This window comes from Glycine soja, chromosome 2 (genome assembly GCF_004193775.1).
Source record: "Glycine soja cultivar W05 chromosome 2, ASM419377v2, whole genome shotgun sequence".
Classification (NCBI taxonomy): domain Eukaryota; kingdom Viridiplantae; phylum Streptophyta; class Magnoliopsida; order Fabales; family Fabaceae; genus Glycine; species Glycine soja.
In genome coordinates, this window is record NC_041003.1 from 48,090,222 (window position 1) to 48,111,079 (window position 20,858).

Below are 20,858 nucleotides of genomic sequence, written 5' to 3' on the forward strand. Positions count from 1 at the left end.
AAGGAAGACTAGTAATGTTATTTGATTGCAAATATAATCATATAATCATTCATATCCTTTAAAATACTAATAATAAATTATAAAAGAAAAAATGTTAAAAAATAATACTAAAATATTTTATCTAAAGGAGAGAAAAATATAATATTAGCCTATTAAAAATAAATTATTTCATTATCTTTACAATGATAATTATAAAAAGATAATTAACTATTTATTAAAATAAAAAAATAATACTTAAATATTATTATTTCTAAAATTAAACTTTCAAATAAAAATAAATATCATATACAGTATATTAAAAAATATTAAAGTTAAAAAAATAGGGGGGCCTTTGGTCCTCCAAGGGATATGTATATACATCCATAGTGTCTAAAATTATGAATAATTTATGTATTATTACTCTAATAATAATGATATTTTATATCATATGTTTCCTTTCCTTTTGCGTTTCTCCGCTATGCAACCTATCTTTTGATGTTGCTATACTGCAAATGTTCTCACTCTCATTGACACATCATGTCATTGCCGTTTTTTATTTTTTTCGGCAATGTCATGTGACCATCGTGATCATCCACATGTAATTTTTTGCTGAAAAAATGCATATAATTAATTTATAACTATGATTTAAGTTAGTTAATACGCACGGTGTAAATATTGGATAAAGTTAATGAGTTTTTTTTCTTATCAATGCATAATCTACTTAATTCTTTCTTCATCTTGCTCTTATTGGTGGCCTCAGCTGAAAGACTCTTTTTTTGGCTGCTGTTATTTTCGTCGTTTGGGCGATTTGGCATTGTTCTGTTGATGATTTTCTCATTCTGAAAAGTCTCGGTATTGATGGTTCCTCTATGGAAAATCCGGGAATTTCTGGTTGCTGTATTTCCAAAAGAAATTCATATTTGCTGCTGTATCTTTAATTTAACGTAATTAGTTTGACTGTAGCTCTTCTGTTAGAGTAGAGAATTTGATTTTAAAGTAAGAATATTTATCATTTGATAGTAAATAAAAGAATAAGCCAATATCAAATCAACACTGGATCATCAACAAATAATGTCTTTATCAATGCAGATATTCAACAAAGCATCACTAGAATAGTCATTGGGTAATCCTTTTATCCCTAATATTAACACACTATAATATGTAAAGTAAATAACTCTCATGTCAGTGCATGTAAAAAAAATAGGCGGCTATATCTCTATACCAACACACACCAAGTATTTGAAGGAGCGAATAACTTTCTTTTGGTGTATGATAAATTGGTAATTAGAGATCTATTTTCAATCAAAATATGTTATCTTGGAAAATAATATCATTTAATTGCTTTCAAAATATTTTTCATTATCATCTTGATCCTCTAATATCCTCTCCTCTCTCTTTTCTTGTTTCCGTTTTGTATGTTCCCACATTACTCTAATCGCCCCCGTCTTTTTTTTTTTTTCTCTAAGTATTGAGACGGATTTAGATCAACAAAATAAGTTTCATAGGCATATACCATGCTATCTTCTTCCATACTGTTTCCTTCTTCAGTTGTAGGCTCGTAGCTTCTTTTTTTTCATCTTTCTACTTCATTATATTTTTGTTTTGTTTTTCTCCAGTGGATGATGATGACGAGGAATGATGATAAGTTATTGGAAAAAATAGAGGAGATGAGTAATTCACATCCCGAGTTACGTGTAGAAGGTGGTAAACCAAAGGATGACGTTGAAGGGACACATGAGAAACTATCTACAACAACACGCGAGTGTGAATTTTGTGGCAAGAAGTTTAGCTCTGGCAAAGCATTAGGTGGCCACAAAAGATTTCACCTTCAAGCTCAAAGGAAAGGGAAAGAGGCTAATAACTCTAATGGCAATGGCATCATCAAGTTGTCTCCAAATAATTTGATACTTAGTGGTAAATTCAGTTGTTCTATTTGGTAGGAATGATTTCCCATCCAATAAGTCCTTGTACGGACATATGAGATCCCATTCTGATAGGAACTGGAAGGGCATTCATTCTCCTCTATTTTCTTCTCTCCTTAATCATAGGCATAGTTCTCACTCTGAATCATCTACGGATGAGATGAGAACAAAGGTAAAGGTTGTTTCAAATCAGATGAAGAGCCTGCTATTGATCCATCAATACATTTGCAAATGCAACCAAGATGGCATAATACCAATAACAAAGATGGGGAACGCCTGGTGAACTACCTCAAGTGGAATGTTGTGTGAAGAATGTGAAAGGAGGGCCGAGAAGTATGATCATTGAAGATATTCCTAATACTAGTGGGTTAAAAGATCATGTTAGTCACTATGATGCATCAAATGTGTTGAAGAAGAGAAAGCTGATAGTGAAATTGAAGAATCCATGTTTAGAATTCAAAGATGAGAAGCCGGATACCTACCAATGACATATAGAAGATAATGTGTTGCTAATACTCCTCTAATTGAGTCATTATAGATTAGTGTACAAGGATGATTGTACCATATTTTTTAATTTGCCAAATCAATTTTTTAATGTGCATTTCTTTTTCAATCGAGTATTATTGAGCAATTTGATTAAAAAAATAGTTACTCTTGCAAGGTATTGAGTTAGCAGTGATCCAAGGAATATTTATTTTTATTTAGTACATTCCAAGTCCGAGTGATAACATTCTATCAGCCCCTCAACAAGAATAATACTTTCTTGACACTGAAGTAGTAGAATTCTGCTATGCTATGCTGTTACCTTTTTGTTCAAGAGTGATATGTCGATTCAAGGGGTGTTTAGGCATAGGATTTCAAGAACACTAGTCACCAGATACGATTTAATAATTTGATTGATGATGTCGGAGAACATAGATTTTGCTAAAATCCAATAATTAGTTATCATTTTTTTATACATATGAATTAAACACAATATGTATTGGATTTACAACACTCACACATCATACTCAATCAACTGAACATAAATTTTGTTAAAATCCAGTAATTAGTTATCATTTTGTGAAATAAAAACCAATAATATTCATCACTTATGAATTAAGGCAGAGAGTGATCAACATTAGCTAATCTTACCATCATATTAAAGAGGAATTAAGATAGATTGACACAAACTGATAATGTGTAAATAATGCACATAGGTATAACTTTCAAACTAGTTTTTCACATGAAAATTACTCAAACTAAAAAACTGTTCACACACTGTATATTCTTCCGCCCCTCCAAGATAAAAGTTTCTAGCTCCACCAAAAGATGAGCATCTTTCACCACCTTTCTGATACACCTTGGTGCAGAAGATTTTCTGTTCTGTTTCTCTTTTGCTTCCACTACAAGTTATGTCACAATTTTTTTCTTCTAACTTCTGTTTCGGTTTTGGGTCCCTCTCATTCCCATTGTTTCTGTTTTCTTTTTGTTCATCTTGCCAGTGTTGGCTTCTTTGTGTTTGACTTTCCATATGCTTAATACTATTGTCTTTTTCTTCCATGTTCAGTTGATCAGGAGTTAAGAACCCTTCCTCATCATGGAGGCTCTTTAGGGTATGTCCTTGTTCCTGGTTCATCTGATTATCTCCTCCTTGACCTATCATTTTTTTAGATGCTCAGTGAGGAGAAACATGCAATAAAACAAAGCATATGCTAATGCTAACCCACATGTGAAATGCAAAAATGAAAACAATTAAAAATATTGAAGCTGATAGATCACATGATTATGTTATGACTAGATGAGATGGCCTTAAATCTAAAAGTATTCAAGTACTTACTATTAGGGGAAGTCTCAGCGCTGAAGACGTAAAGATCATGTTCAGTTGAAGTGTCTGGTAGTGGTATACTGTCAGTGTATGTTTCATGGGTGCTACCGGGTTGTGTTTCTTGGGGGAGGTGTAGTGGTTCTCTTAAACGTAGAATTTTATTGAAACGCCTTACTCTTAAGATACCACAAGAAAGCTTCCGGAGGAAATACTCCTCATCATTCTTCATTTTCCTGTGACCACCCAGATGCATCTTAAATTAATGAGGTTGTAGTTAGATAATTCACTAAAATTGGGTTTTGATTTTACACTTGAAATAATTACATGGTTTGTTATCTTATTTCATTGTTTAATCAAAAGAAAGGTATATTTGTAGTTACCTACACCCTGCAGTTATTTCAAGCTCCTAAATATGAGAATGTTGCACTACATGTATGGCTTTATATAGATTTGGGTTTGACCGGTGTATAATTAAGAATTTTTTTATAACTAGGTTATTTGATAAACTAGCACAAATACCCATAACTAAATGCAAACACCCAAATTTGACTTCACCTACGATAGACTGATTCATAAGTTAAATATCATTCTGTCTTTTTTCTTGTGTTCAATGTGTACTTCAATTTAAGTAGTTGTATTGTCAAGGCATAACTTGCTAGTGCTTGAGTGGGTAGCCTGAATGGTTATCTTGGAGTACAGTTGAGATTTATATTGATATATAAAGAGATTTTGACTGAAACAAATTGTATGTCAGAATTATGTTGTGATCTTGCTGTAAGTTAGAAAGAGAATACTTGAAATTAACAAAAATCAAAATTTGCAAAATCTAATTTATTATTTAGGTTCAATTTGATCCTCTAATTTTTAAAATCAATAGTCTTCAGATGAAGGGTTTCAAAAGAATTATATCATTTTTGCATGCCTAGTTAGTTTATAATTTGACATGTTTTGGACTTGGTAGTCCATCCATGAGACTAAAGATAATTCAGATAATCCGTTTAATTTCATCTGACCTGTCCAGTATGAGCCAGTTTGCCTTTAGCTTCATGGCTGATTTCAATGCAACTGTCTTTAGTGATGACCCTGTAATTGTTTCTATCTTAAATCCAACCTGAAAATAAGATGTGCAAAGTTTCATAAGATGCAAAAAACAATGGGTTTATAGTTTTTCTTCTCTAGTTCTCTTGAAATGATTTATTGTCTTGAGAGAAACATGTGTGGTAGAAGTATAGAGGAATAAATAAAATAAGAGCTTAAATCATTGAATGCTTTCATCAATTATTTTTATTTATTAGATGTTAATTGTACTTTTGAGAAACAATGTTAAAAGAAATACTAATTTTGGAGAAGCATTGTTTCCAAATTATTGTTTATGTTTAGCTTAAATCATTGAATGTTAATTGTACTTTGGAGAAGCAGATGTGTGGATTATTCAAGACCTATACTTGATAAACAGAAATAGTGTATGTGTTGAAAAAAGTAAAACATGAAAACAGAACAACAACATGGAAGCTACATCACCGCAGTCATACGTGACATGCAGCCTGGTTTTTCATATATTATGAAGCTATCATATTAGTTTTAACATCACCATTATGTATGTTGTTGATCTAATATGACAGCTTCATAATATATGAAAAACCAGGCCGCATGTCGCATATGATTGCAGTAATGTTGTTCCATGTTGTTGTTCTGTTTTCATAATTTTTCTTTTTTCAACATGGTATCAGAGCCTCATTGATCTTTCGGGTCTGTGAGGTAGAGAAAATCAGAGTTAATGAGGGAGTGTAAATAAACCCTTATGAAAAAAAAGGCTGCTAGTCGTTTTTGACAGCAGAGCCTCATTGATCTTTCGGGTCTGTGAGGTAGACAAAATCAAAGTTAATGCGAGAGTGCAAACTGAGGTCAGATTTGGATCAGTTTTGCTCTACCCATATGCCATGGTGTTGATTACATATTGGCAGTTCAAATGCTTATATCAAAAGAGGTTGCATGTCACCATATGACAACAGTATGATATCCTCATTTATGCCAAACATAATGCTCATATAATGCCATGGAATTGAAGTTGCAAGGAAATGTCGATGTTTGAGGGTGAAGATCAGCTTGAAGTATTGAAGAAAAATCTCAAGGAGGAGCAATGGAAATATCTTGCACTGCCAACAGTATGTTTGATATACTATTACTTTAGAAAATTGTACTTTTGATCTACAATAATTTGGAGAAATACTTGTCGGTTCACAGCCTGCAACTGCAAGTTGTAGAAGAGTGTTGCCTATCTATAATTTATTAGTGTTTTAAAGTCATAACCATAATATTGTCAACCGTGGAATGGTTTTCTTTTCATGCTAGGAGTGGAGGGATTCTTTATAATTGGGTAAATCTCAAATATATAAAACTCATGATTTTTCCTTGTAGGCAATACAAGTAAATTTTGTCACTGGTTTCTATCAAAACGTAAAATTGTTTACCTGGAGTTTTATCAATTGCAATGATGAGAATAATAGAAACAAGGAGATCTGTTTTTTGTCTTCTTCTCCAGCTCTTATTTTGTATATTGTTTTACTTTGTCATCTTATTACAATTTATACAAGTTCACAAGCAAAAAAATGGCTGACTGTTTAATGCATAGTCATCATTCATGTACACACACACACACACACACACACACACATAACAAAGATTAAGCTTAGGGTCGCATAGAAATGAAAGAAAAGGGATAGGAATACATAAAAGTTGAAATTTGGAAACAAATGTTCTCAAAAACATCTTTTTAGTCTAATTATCTCTTTTAAATATGTAGTAGTTAATATGCAAGTCATATTTGATGTTTTCTAATGGTCACATAACATAGTAAAGCTCATAATGAAAACAAAAATGGAGAAATGTTATTAACTAGTATTTGTATGACCTTTTCTGATTTGTATAGTTCAGAAATCTGAGCAAGCTCCGGATTGTTAAGATACTCTTCCTTCTTCCTTGCAGCTTGTGCCTCAATCATCTTCTGGTTAGCTCCAAACATTAACCTGCTGTCCACACTGCTTTTGTAACCCACTACAACAAAAAAAGGTGTAAAGGGAACCAAAAATTGGATTGATTAGTGAAATTAATATTGTTCTTTGATTTTCCGTTTTCTTTCTTCCTAAAATGATTTTGAGAAGATAAATAAAGTAAGCGTGTATTTCATTTCTATTTTCTAAAACTTATTTTAGTTTTTAAATTACAACTAAACAAAGTCGTTCATACAGGGAAACAGCTGGTAGTAAGTGATGCAAGGCATGCACAAAAAAGAGTGAAGAATTGATGAAGAAGTTGAACAAGATGAAAATAGAAGAATATGAGAAAACATCTCTTGAGTTGTTTTTGGATTTTAAAACACTTGTTTTGGAAACAATTTTCAAAACTTGATAGATATTGGATAAGAAATTGATTGTTGAGTAGTGTAGAATTGTTCTAGCAAACAAATTTTAAAACTCAAGAAGCAAGATGACTTACTAGGAGTAATAACCTGGTGCATGACTGCAATTAGTGTGAGCATATCTCCTGGCACAAGTAACAAGCCATGTAGAGACCATTCAAAGATTTTAACATTTATTTCTCTAGAAGCATCATGGATAACAACTACACTTTGCCCTTCCATGGCAATGACTTCAATATACCTTACTGAGGAACTCCAACTTTTTATTACAAAGTGGTTCAAGGAAATTTTGTGTAACAAAAATAAGTTCTAGCAGCTTAATAAAGTACGAGTTTCCCAACGAGACAGTGTGTGTGTCCAAAGTGATTTTGTCATTGAGTGATAATATCTTAAGATAGCATTTCTTGCGCTTATCAAGTATCCTAAGTAACCCCTTAAAAATGATTATTCATGATTGGCCTTAATGGTTTAGCTTTGGCAAAATCTAAGCTCATTGCCCTAAACTATCCGATGAGAACGAATGATTTCCTGGTTAAGTAACGAAATTACCAAGCATTGCTCTGTAAAATATTATTATTTCATTACTTTTATTTGTTCTCTTTCAATCATTTTCTCATGGAGCTGCGACATATGGTACATGTTTTTTGAGAAACTAAAACAAACTTGTGATGACGTGTAGCCATAACGTAAAAAACAAATAGCGATATGTGAAGTGGGAACTCGTGATAAAAGAGCAACTGAAATTTGAGGTAGGGTGGCTGCACTATTGTGCAAAATTTGATTCTATAGCCGGAACATATGGACTATACCGTTTTATTGCTATGGATGAATTTAGCACTGATTTGATGCTAAACACAAAATCAGATTAAAGATTTGTTTGCTTCTCTTGGTGTGTTTGGTTTGACGTTCCACAGTGATCATCAGCGTACGCCTATTTTGAAGCCTCTCAGATACTTTTCTTTCTGTTAAATCACCTTTAGAATTCGTGCTGCCAACAAACCAATACACAATTTGCACATTTATCAAAAACTACTATAAAAACTGAAAGTACTTTTTCTTTAAAGCAGATAATGAAATTTTTTTAAATTTCTATAACTCAATAAATTGTTTAACATAAATTCTAAGAGTACATGCATTAATGATTTACATAATCTCAAATAAATAAAACATATACATTCACAAATTTATATTTCTAAATAATTAAATAAGTAAAGTATCTGCCATATAATCTATGTCATGCATAAAAGTTTTAATATCTTATGCAACTCACAAAACATAATAAGCACGCATTTAATTAGATAAATATAAAAAATTAACTTAAAGAATACAGAAGTGGAGACTGATCTAGGGTTTGTGACTGTGCATGCTATAAATATCAATTATTGAGCATTGAAGGAGTCTCTCTCTTTTTCACTCACTCACTCTGCACTCACCACTGCCACACTTCAATCGCACTAATGGCTGTCACCTTCTCAGATCTACACACCGAAGAGGGCATCAAATCCCTCGATCAATTCCTTTCTGGGAAAACCTATATTTCTGGGTAACACTTATAACATCAACTCAATGTCTTATGAAAAAAAATTGATTTTTTACTGTTTTTGATATTTGGATTATTGAATCTGTATGTGGGTTTTCGAGTTCAGGGATCAGTTGACAAAGGATGATATTAAAGTGTATGCAGCTGTTGTTGAAAAGCCAGGGGACACTTTTCCTAATGCTGCCAAGTGGTACGATGCTGTCTCTTCTCAACTTGCTCCAAGGTTTGTTCCTCTCTCACTTCTTTTCCTATTCTTTTTTTCTGCTGCAAATCATAGTTTTGTTTTTCTTTATTTGAATTGCAAATTATGATTTTTGTTAATTTCAATTTTTATTTGAGTAGCTTTCCTGGCCACGCTCAAGGGGTAAGATTCAGTGGCGCTGCTGCTCCAGCTGAAGCTGCACCTGCCAAAGCGGTATGCTTTTTTCTTAATTTTATATTTTGTTGTTAGGTTTTTTTAAAAATCGTTTATGTTGAAAATGCATGTATATATCATTTAGTATTTGACTTTTTTAGTAATTTAGGGCGCTCGATAGCTAGATTTTTAATTTATATTAAAATATGTGAAAGTTACATGGAATTTGTTGTTAATACTTAATAGGAAACTAATAGCAAAAGCCTTATCTTATCTTAATAAGAGTGTGACTGTGTGAGAATGATTGATTGCCATGCATATTGCTATTATGAGGGAGGTATGGGACTGAGTGGCTCAGTAGAAATGCTAAGTTTCTTTTCATACATTAAAAAGGTTGGTAAATGTATGCTAAAAAAATTTAAGCCATTGGATTAAGACTGCAGGACCTTGCACTTGCAGCTACTGTTCTGACTGCAGGCGATTCGGTTCCAGTTAGTTCATGTAAGAGATACGAAGTGGATTGCCTGAAATCAGAGTGTGTGAAAGTAGAATCTTTACTGGTTATTTCGTTTTTCAAACTTCATAAAGTTAATGGTATATAAATAAATAAAAACTTGAGCTGTGGAATCATGACTGCTGAGTTGACTTCATAAAGTACTTTCATATTGAGTTTTAGAAGGAACAGAGCTTGATTATAACCATATTCATATGTAACATATCATGTTTACTATGTAGTTCCTGAAGGTGATATGGATTAGCCAATATAGCAGCATTGAAGGCACTTTATAGCATTGAATAATACTATAATTTGCTTTTGACTAGAGATAGTTACTTAAGGTTTATCCCCTATGCAGAGTAGTAGTTGCTTTGATTGAATTCATCATGATGTGATTACTAAGTGAAATTGTTCTTATCTAAGATAACAATATTGAAATGAAGGCAGTACTTGGATTGCAAAATTGTAGAAATAGACTTTTGACTTGATAGTATACATGAAGTGTAAGATATTATTGCAGTTGTACTGAAGCTGCTAAGTGAACTAATTCAACTAATTTGATCATTGGGATTTGTTAGGCTGCCACTGCTGAAGAAGATGATGATGATCTTGATCTCTTTGGTGATGAGACAGAGGAAGATAAGAAGGCAGCAGAGGAAAGGGAGGCTGCTAAAAAGCCTGCCAAGAAAAAAGAGAGTAAGCTTTCTTTAAAGTCTCCTGACTGTAAACTGTAATTATTGGTCCATGAAACATTTCTCAATTCTCAGAAATATAATTTGATAGAAGTCATACTTGAATTTGTCTAATCCACCTAAAATTGCATAGTTATTTGGGGAAAGTAGGAATGCCTTGTTATATGGTAGAGTAATAGGTTGAAATTTATGATGACTTGTCATATACTCATATGGAGGACTAATTTCTTAACGCTAGATCTTATTTTCTTGCTGAAAGCATTTGACACTGTCACTAATTGACATTTTATAGGTGGCAAGTCTTCTGTCCTTCTCGATGTTAAGCCTTGGGATGATGAGACCGACATGAAGAAGCTGGAAGAGACTGTCCGCAGTATTGAGATGCCTGGTTTATTGTGGGGAGCATGTATGTTGAAATTTTCACAAACTTTTCTCTTGCATATTTGATGCATTTAATTTCTTTCAAAATTACCATTTATCTAAAATGTTCTTGTTTCAATTGGTAAAGCCAAACTGGTTCCTGTGGGATATGGGATCAAGAAGTTGCAGATCATGATGACTATTGTTGATGACCTTGTATCCGTGGACACCCTTGTTGAGGAACGCTTGACAGTTGAGCCATGCAACGAGTATATCCAGAGCTGTGACATTGTTGCATTCAACAAAATTTAAGTTTTCTTGTTTATTTTGATTTTAGCCATTTTCAAGCGGCTGATCAGTCTGTTACTCTTCCTTTCATTGTTCATGTTTGGTCTCTTTCAATAGTGGTTTTGTTGCAAAAATTGTGAGAAGTAAAAGCAATATATTAGGGTGTGTTTGGTTTATATTTTTATTTTCTGTTTTTATTTTATTGTTTTCAGTTTTTGGTTAATTTGGGAAAATATTTTCATTGAAAATGAAAATAGAAATCCAACAAAATACATTTTCATTATCATTTTTTATTTTATATGAAAATGAAAATAGAAAATAATCAAATCAAACACCCCTTAAATATCATGTTATGGTGTATCTTTGAATATTATTTCTTGAATTAGATTTATGGGATTAAGATAACTGAACGATGTGCTTCAATTTAATTTTTGATAGTTTGTCAAAACCTCTAAATTTCCCTGAATGTGCTTCAGGGGTATAGAATAGAACCAGTTTGGTTTCTGACTTATTATATATATTATTTGGTTTTTTATCTTATTTTTTATATTTAATTTAGTTTTTTATTTTTAAAAAAATTTAATCTGATTTTTTGTTATTTTTTTGGTTTACTTTAGTTTTTTACTTTTTGAAAATTTTATTTTGGTTTAACTTTTTGTTTCATTTTAATTTTTGGATTAATTTAAGATTGATAATGTTAGTCATTTAAGATTGAACTTGTTTAATTAAAAATAAAATGGAGATGATAGAGAGAAAAGTGAATAAAAAAAGTTGATTTTTAAATGATTAATTAATGACATTAATTTTAAATACACTATAATATCAAGATAAAGTATCAAATTATACCCAAAAAATACGATAAAGAATGGCTTAGTGGTTCTCGAAACCAATCAAGAATTTGCAGACCTTAGTTTCATCAACACCACCGAACAATCATCATTGTTACAGCTCCTACCACTACACCATCATGTAACATAAATTTTGATTTGATTCTTTTATTTGTAAAAATTTAAGTTTAAAATTAAGATTGTTATTTTTTATAATACTTAATCTATAATGTTTCTTAATTGTTTTTAGATTAAAAATATTTTTTATTAAAAAAAATTATTGACAAATCATTAAAAAAGAGATATATTGATAACAAAGATAATTTAAAAAGGCTATAAATTTAAGACAAATTTATTGGTAACTAAATTAATATCTTTCTTTAATTTTAATAAATTATATAATTGTGTCTTTGTATATAAGAATAGAGGAAATTCTAAGAAACATCATACATAGTTTTATCGACTAGTATTTATTTATCATTAAACTATCATTTTCTATAGTTTTATTTAGATGAACTTCTTTACAAGTTCAAACAATGTATATTTGGAATTCTTACCGTCATGCAGAACGGACAAAAAGAATATGATATCATAATTAAGTCTGCTACAAATACAATTTCCTTAAACTTTTTTTGTCATGTTAGCCTTTATTATTTTGACTATATTTAATGGAACGATTGCTTTGCCTGTTCAAACCCAGTGTTCAGCCAATTTGTTTCAACTTTTAACATATTCACATAACTTATCTTACCAAACTCTTTGCGTGTCTTCTCATTATCACCTTTGTTTTGTAAAATGTAAAGTTCATTTGTTCTGATTGGAACTTTATTTGATTTAGTATTTAATAATTGGAATTTTGATGCTTGAAAAGGTGAAAGAAGATATTTACCCTCCATAATTTCAGAAAATGTAATGGTACTTTACTAAATTACCCTTTATTGATGTTCTTATTCAGGATTAAAAAAATTATTTACCTTAGTGGAGGTATTAAGAGTAAAAAAAATAATATATATATATATATATATATATATATATTATATTCATTTTTTAAATAACAAAAACTTTTTTTTTCTTTACAATGACTAAATACTTTTGTAACATGTAGAATAGAAGTTAAATTCAGTAAGAAGCTCTATTTTCAAACAATTGTTCAACTTCAAATAAGAAAATCTCATAACACTAGATGTATCAGGATTCAGAACGAAGTAGCCTTACATAATAAGTAAGGGTGTACTATGAAACATAACACTATTTGATCATCGACCCAGTAAAAGAGAATATTTACCTATCAATTTTTTCATTCAAAATCTATAAAATAGTAAAAACAATTTGTCTACTAACATTAGAAATGCATATTGAAAAAGCAGCTAAGGTAAAAACAAAAATGCTTAAATTTCGGGTCAAACAAATGTCCAAATCAGAAGTCCTTAGTCACATTTATTTATGAGTGACATAAAGTTAGTTGGGAGGCTTAAACAATTGTATCTAATGCAATTATAGGGCACCATCACCTTGTCGTGCTATATAGTATATACATATATCCATGGTCCTTCCTACGTTGGTGGATCCATTCATAATTGATGTTATCGGTGATTTCTATCATTTATGATCTGTCTCTCGTACATGGCAATACAAAAGTTTAATTCATTTTTAATAAAAATAGATTTTTTGAGGATAATAAAAACAGTTAAACTTAAGTAAAATATATTTTTTAAACAAAAGAGTAAACTCTCGTCTTAATCATTAAGATTATAAACTAACAGCATATAATTTAATGGAACGTGTTAGTCTCATATAACGTAAAGTTAATTCACCAAAAAAAAAATATAACGTAAAGTTTAGGATTGATTTTTTTATTTATGAAAAAGGTGTTTATATTTAATCTCAAACCTTGTCTCGAATAAAATTATTTTTAAAAGAAAATATTTTTGAGAAATTAAAAAAATTACAGTGTTATGTATTTTATTCATTATTTTTAATTTTCCTTTTTAATTTTTAATTATTTTACTTTTATTTTATATTAAAAAACTGAAAAAAACATTAATTTTTAATTTAAGAATTAGTAAAATAAAATTGAAATGTCCCGTAATTTTAAAAGACGATTATGCCAAAAAAGAATAAAGAAAATGTGACTTTTAGTCATGTTTTTAAGATTGGACTAATCATTAAATTGGTTAAGACACTGAGTCAAGATTCATTGGTTCAACGTACTTAAATTGTGATTAAATAAATCTTAATAAAATAATATTAACAATTAAATAATACTCTAAATAGTATTAAATAAATATAATATTATAGCATTGTAACACTAAAAACTAAAATAAAATATTATTTCTTAGATTCTTAACAGTACACATATAAATCTAAATTAAATATATCGTAATAATTAGCTTTAAATTTTAATAAAATACACCAATGTTTATCAACAATAACAAATTCAGATTTAGATTTTAAAAAATGAATTATATAACATAAAATTATAAGAAATCAAGATATACAAAAATTAAAAATTAATACAAATAGTAAATTGTATACATGTTTTAGAAGATAAATTAATTGATAACATAATTTATACTCACTTGTAATTCTTATAAAATATTTATTTTTAAAATATTTTTATTAAAAATTAAAATTGTAAAAACAAAAAATATTTTTTAAACAATATGGGTTCAAACCGATTTTCTATACTAATTTTATATCAATTTTTGGTCGATTCCCACCAAGTTTAAAATGTTCTGTCTTTCTAGAATCTTCAAACCAGTTGTCTCATTAGGTTCAACAAGTCAATCTAATATGGTTTTGACAACCATGTCTTTTAGCATGTACCACTATCATGGTCCATGGATAGAGTAGTTGATGATGATCTCACTCAATATATTGGCAACTTATAAAAAATGGGTAAAATTTGATTTTAGACCTTATAAAAAATTAATTTAATTTTTATATCTCAAAAATTTAAAATTATTATTTTTTGCTAGTAATATGCAACACTCATTAATCGTCTGTGTTTAATAGAACAACCATGAATTGAAATTGTTAAATTTTAAAAATATGAGAAACAAAATATACAATAAATTTTTTTAGAAACCAAAACTATATAATCATAAAAAGATAAAAAATATATTTAAGTTTAAATTTTAATTGACTTTAATTATCACTTATTGATAATGTAAAATAATTTTATATTATTATTAAATCATAAATTACCATTAGCATGATTTATAAGGTAATTATTATAAAAATTAACAAATTTATCATCCATGATAATTTATTATTGAATGATATTGTAAAATTATTCTATATTACTAGTACATAATCTTTTTCTCATATTATTTATCTACCTTAAAATGAATGCCAAAGATTAAAAATAATGATTTCAAATTTTAAATAAAAATTAAAAAAGAAAACGTTTTACAAAACCAAAACCTAAATATAGTTATTTCAATTTTTTAAAAAGTAAAAAAATAAAAATTAAAGGAACTAAAATAAAAAACTAGTTCATTTTGTAAAACTAAAAAACATATTTAAACATTTTTTTTTTTACTTTTAATCAAATCCAACTTACCCTTAGCCCTTAGGTAACTGCGTGAGTTTTTTTTTTTTTTTTTATCAACCTTGCGTGAGAATTAAATTTTGTGCGGCCAATAAATTCAACTCACCCTTAAAATTATGAGTAATGAAAAAGCTAATAAATGCATGACAAAATCACACTAAAACTACCAAACAACACACATGATAATAATAATTCCGTGTTTAGTTAAAAGTTTAGAACTTAGAAGGTAACTTATTTTTTGAGGGGTAATTTTGCAACAAACAAGGTAAAATGGACCTTTTGATAAAAGGGGTAATTTTTTTATGAAATTTACTAATTGAGGATAATTTTTAAATTAATTTTCAAATAAAATAAGTCGTATTACTGTCCACGACTTAAAGGCTAGAAGTTATATAACTTTTTGAGAGTTTTATTTTATTTTCTCCATTTAATAAATTCCAAAAAAATTAGCTTTTGGTCAAAAGGCCCGATAAAAAGATGGGGTGTTTTAATAATTATTCCATAGTAACTGCTGATAGTTTGTGTTAGAAATTTCACCAAGTATTTCTTTTCTCCCACTACGAATTTTACTTTATTTTATGATATAAAAGAAATAGTCATAAATTCTCTCAAGTGGTAAAAATAATGAGACTTTTCCCTCAATGGAACAAACCTCAGAAGCAGAAAAAGGTCTTCTCTCTTTCTCTCTCCTTTTCCCTCAAGCTCAGAATCTCCCGGTACTAAGCTCTGAGTTCTTGCTTTTAACTTTTAATTTTTTCTTTTCCTTTTGTAACTTCACTGCGATGAATCCTGAACCTTTCTAGTTCTGCTTTCATGCAATTTTTTTTTTATTTTTTTTGCGGTTGATTGTGTATGTATGATTTCGAGCTTAATTTGGCCCTTGGAGTAAATGGGTATTGATTAATTGAAACCCCATTTGAAAAACAAATTTTGCTTTATTGACAATTTCTTTGCTTTCGTCTTAGTTTTCAGTTGGGGTATAGTCATGTCCTCTCTTTACTGTTACTGTCTCCGTGGCGATGATTCATGATAAGTGCTCTTGGCATCATGCATGAATTTTGTTAATCCCTTATTCATCTTTGATAAAAAAAAATTTAATCCTTTTGGGAGAAAAAAGTTGATTTCATTTTTCAATTCGTCTATTATGATGAATCTGCAGAGAATCCCCCCCTCCCCACCTGATTTGAACTGTTCTTTGCTGTGCTGATGACTAATTAATGTTGGTTAAAATTGATCGAAAATCACCAGATTATGAATGAAACTCATTAAATAGAAGGTGAAACCAACATCATTTTGTGAGGCACAGATATAACTCTGTAGCAACAGCTCCAAATTTAAGTAATAGGATGGTTTAATGTGCTATACATAGCCATCAGTCACTTTTGGTGGTTTAAATTTAATTGAGATAACTTGTTTCTGCGTGTTACTAAGTAGTTGGTGGTTTAGGATATACGTATTAATACTAGCATAGCCAATTGTCATATTGAATTTTCATGTCATTTTGATTAATTAACTGTTTTTTATTTCTAAATATGTGTGTGTATTTGACAAAGAACGAAAGTTGAATTTTGGTGCATATTTTACAAATTAAGAATCTTGTTAAAAAGAAGAAGGATGTCAAGCGGAGCAACACACTGGTGTCATGCATGCAGACAGCCAGTTGTGCTTGATGGGAGAGATGCTGTTTGCCCTTACTGCGATGGAGGATTTGTACAAGAACTTGATGAGTTGGAAGGAATTGCACCCCACCATACCTTTTGCTCACAATCAGGAGAGTTCCATCAAATGCCTGACATTTTCGATGCTATACCTGCTTTTATGGGACAGAGGGGTTCTGACCAGAGATCCAGGCTTATGGATGATGCTGTTGATAATTTCATGAGGCATAGAACGGCTGGAAGAAACTCAAACTTTGATGTTAGAGGGAGATCTGGCTCTCGCCCAGTTCCTGAACGGAGTTGGGGCGTTTTTAGTTCTGGTCCTTATTTAATATTTCATGGTCAAGTTCCCGGATCCACCTTCGCTGCTGGCAGCCCAAGAGGTGGTTCTAGGCATGTTGATTTTGGTGACTACTTTATGGGTCTTGGACTGGAAGAACTTATTGAGCAACTCACCATGAATGATCGGCGTGGTCCACCCCCGGCCGCACTATCTTCAATTGATGCAATGCCTACTATTAAGATAACACAGGCGCATCTTCGCTTGGATTCACACTGTCCAGTTTGTAAAGAAAAATTTGAATTGGGCACTGAAGCCAGAGAAATGCCATGCAACCATATTTACCATTCTGACTGTATTGTTCCTTGGTTGGTTCAGCATAACTCATGTCCTGTTTGCCGTGTTGAGCTGCCACCTCAAGGACAGGCTAGTTCCCGGGGTACTCAAAATTGGGGAGGAAGGAATGACAGCAACACCAGCAGCAGTGGCAGCAATGATAGCTCCAGGGGTAGAGAGAACAGCCGTCAGAACCATGGAAGGAGAAATCCATCATCTTTTTTGTGGCCATTCCGCTCATCTAACTCAAACAATAATCATCATTCTGATACTGGGGGAAGCAGCTCTTCAAACCACTCCTGACCAGAATAATGGAACAAGTTACAGCGGTTGGCCCTTTGATTGCTAAAAATATCTTTTCTTCTCCTGGATAAGTACAATTTGCTGTCTAATAATGCTTGTAATTTAAAATGCCAAGGAAAGAATTTATTATATTAATTTTGTATTTTAAACTTAAGCTCATGTAAGGAAGATAGAAGTTTCTTAAAATCTTTGTACATGAAATTGCATGGTTAGTTGAATCTCTTTGAAACTTGAATGCCTCACCTGTCATTGTTCAATTTGATTGTATCTTGCTGATTAGTACTTGGTTTGTTTGGTTCCTTTGGGGTCTTGGCAGCAAGGACAAAATGCTAAAGAGAATCAGTTTGCTAGATGAATCTTTTAGCCAGTGAATGTGAACTGCCAGCTCACAGATTAAGTTTGCTTCATGAGATAACTGCATCATCAAGCTTATGGAATGCACTCTTGAGAATGGTGTAAAGCTAATTCTCTTTCTGTTTATTAGCATGGTTCTTTCAAAATCATTAGTGAGGTCTAGCAATGGAGGCCTTTATGAAATACTATGGGCAATTTGTAGGAATTTTGCCATACAATTTAATGTATATATGTCAATGCATGTGTTAGTCCCTGCTCCCATCAGTCCCACGCCATGATGACTTATTGTCTTTTTGGTTTACAGTCGTTTCATCTCAAACAAAAGTTGAGAAAAAGTGAGGTTTTACATGGTCAAAGATTTTACGTTGCATCCATTGACATTATTCTGATGTATATTCAAATTAATCATAGTCAAAGATCATTAGAATGCGTCTCACAATGACTAAAGGCATAAACACACAAGTAACTAAATGTTGTACGTTTTAAAGTCCTAGTTTGATAACCCACCCATCAACAGCCTAAATAGGAAATTAATAGCATAGTTCGGCGATGTAGATAGGATATAACAAAATTTGCAAGTTACTAGGTGATGGTAGAAAGTTACTTTTTTTACATCAATTATAATTATAACTAATATTAAAAATTAAAACCATTTATATTTATCTTTTGTTAATGATGATAAAATATAAAAAATAAAAAATTCAGGTGATAAAATTTATAAAAATAAAACTTAGATGATAAAATTTATAAAATAACAAAAATTGAGTAGTAAATTTATAATTAAACTAATTTTGCAATAAAACACAAAAATTGGTCATTGTATGAGTTTATATTCCTTCCCTTCTTAATTATAAGATTTTTTTTAATTAATTCATGTCCCTTAAGAAAAATAGTTAATTTAATTCATTATATTAAATTAATTATTTATATTATTATTTAATTTTTTTTATCTTTCTATCTATTTAATTGTTTTTTGAGAGATAATAATTATATAAGAATACGTGAAAAAAATTAATTAAAAATAAAAAAATATTATTATAACAAAATTCTAAAAAAAGGAAACCAACAATTATATGAAACACTAGGAATGTAGCGTAAATTCCAAATAATCATAGATAAATGATATCCATGGACAAGAAAAAGAAAACATATCATATAATTGGGGCCAACTTGACAACTTCAATGATTCATATTTATCTATTTTTAGGTTTAACCTACTTTCTAAACTTACTTTTATTTAAAAAAGTTTAAATTATTCTAGTTAACTTTCTTTATACTCGATCATATACTATATTTAAAATTAAAAAATAAAATAAAGTAATTTGAACCCAAAATTATTTTATTAATATTTATATAAAATAAAAATATCTATAATTATAACAGAAAATTTCTATTTATGAAAAAAAAATAACTTGTCTAATAAATAAATAAATAGTATATTTAATTGACATTACAATAAAAGACAATGTAGATAAATAAATATGAGTGTTCAAGCTTATTTCCAAATCATATGAAGTGTCACTATGAGCTAGTAAACACAGCAGTTTTTTTTTTTAAGAGAGTAAGCACAGAAGTTGAACTATTGAAACATTATATTGTTTTCAAATTTTAATTTATTTAGCTGAAGATTTATTTTATGTTTATGTTTTTGGTTTTTCATTTTATGGTTAACGCTATAATTACTATTTTTGTAATAAAAATAATTTTTCTCAAGTTTTTTTTTTAATAAATATACTCATTTGGAGAGTATGAAATTATCCTTCTAAACGAAGTTAAAGTGCTAATAACCCCGTATCTATGTCATGATCTTGCTTTTGTGATTTTGTCATATACAAAGAAAAGCAAAAGGTGGGACCCTGTTGGCATGCATGCAATAACTACTATGCCTAGGAGTCACAAGCAGCATCATTCTCTGTCACCAAAGTTTTTTATATCTGTCACAAAAAATACAAACAATAAGAAAGGGTCACATATATCAAGAGAATTTTTTATTTACCGCTATTTTTGCATTTGATGTCGCACTCCTGGGGCATTATTGTCCTCAAAGTCCCACTGGAAAATAGTTTTTTTTAGATGAAAAGTAGTAACAAAGAAAAAAGCAAGGTAATGGAAAAATTCTACTTTTCTTTTTACTACGTTGTTTATTTTATGGACTTATAGTTATAGACAAATTAAACTGATGATTAGCCAAGTTAATGATGAAATATTCCACACACTACATATGTTAAAAAGTTTTTTTTTACTGATCACATGTTAAAAAGTTGGATCACTACTAATTGAGTTTTAAAATTACTCCCTATTTATTAGTTTCCTAATTGATATTTAGGAAAGAAGGTTGAACTTGAGATGATAAAAGAAATAATTACTCTCCGATCCACGTTTTCATTTTATTTTCATGTTCACTTCTAATGAATTCACAAAAGATTATTATGATATAGTACTATAATTTAAACAAATTCACCCGTGTTATAAAATTAATTAGAATATATAATTTGAATATACATTTTTAGTATTCTCTCTTCTCTTCCTTAGATGTGTTTTCACACATTATTTCTGCAACTAGCTAGCCATTCAATAAAGTGGATATTCTCATATGACTGGTTAATCGTGTCAATGTCAACTGTTAGATTTGGCTACTCTCATATATTGCTATACAATGAAGCTGGGGCAGACTTAACAGAAGAAGGACA

General features: G+C 30.1%; 2 protein-coding genes and 1 pseudogene across 3 annotated transcripts; 2 read left to right on the forward strand and 1 right to left on the reverse strand.

Moving 5' to 3' along the window:
- Positions 1-3,021: 3,021 nt before the first annotated feature.
- On the reverse strand, positions 3,022-7,432 carry LOC114400872. The gene is made up of 5 exons (XM_028363535.1): positions 7,204-7,432; positions 6,620-6,762; positions 4,722-4,819; positions 3,721-3,941; positions 3,022-3,539 (listed from the first exon to the last, which is right to left on the reverse strand). Exons 1-5 carry the CDS (start codon positions 7,346-7,348, stop codon positions 3,115-3,117), a joined length of 1,032 nt encoding a protein of 343 aa, XP_028219336.1. The 5' UTR covers positions 7,349-7,432; the 3' UTR covers positions 3,022-3,114.
- Positions 7,433-8,486: 1,054 nt separating this feature from the next.
- LOC114400883 (elongation factor 1-beta 2-like) lies at positions 8,487-11,041 on the forward strand. Its single transcript, XM_028363547.1, has 6 exons — positions 8,487-8,669; positions 8,773-8,889; positions 9,009-9,081; positions 10,096-10,213; positions 10,502-10,615; positions 10,718-11,041. Exons 1-6 carry the CDS (start codon positions 8,584-8,586, stop codon positions 10,879-10,881), a joined length of 672 nt encoding a protein of 223 aa, XP_028219348.1. The 5' UTR covers positions 8,487-8,583; the 3' UTR covers positions 10,882-11,041.
- A 4,805-nt stretch (positions 11,042-15,846) lies between these two features.
- On the forward strand, positions 15,847-18,074 carry LOC114400893 (annotated as a pseudogene). The gene is made up of 2 exons (XR_003664029.1): positions 15,847-15,953; positions 16,791-18,074. The product of XR_003664029.1 is annotated as a probable E3 ubiquitin-protein ligase RHC1A (transcript).
- The last annotated feature ends 2,784 nt before the right edge of the window (positions 18,075-20,858 follow it).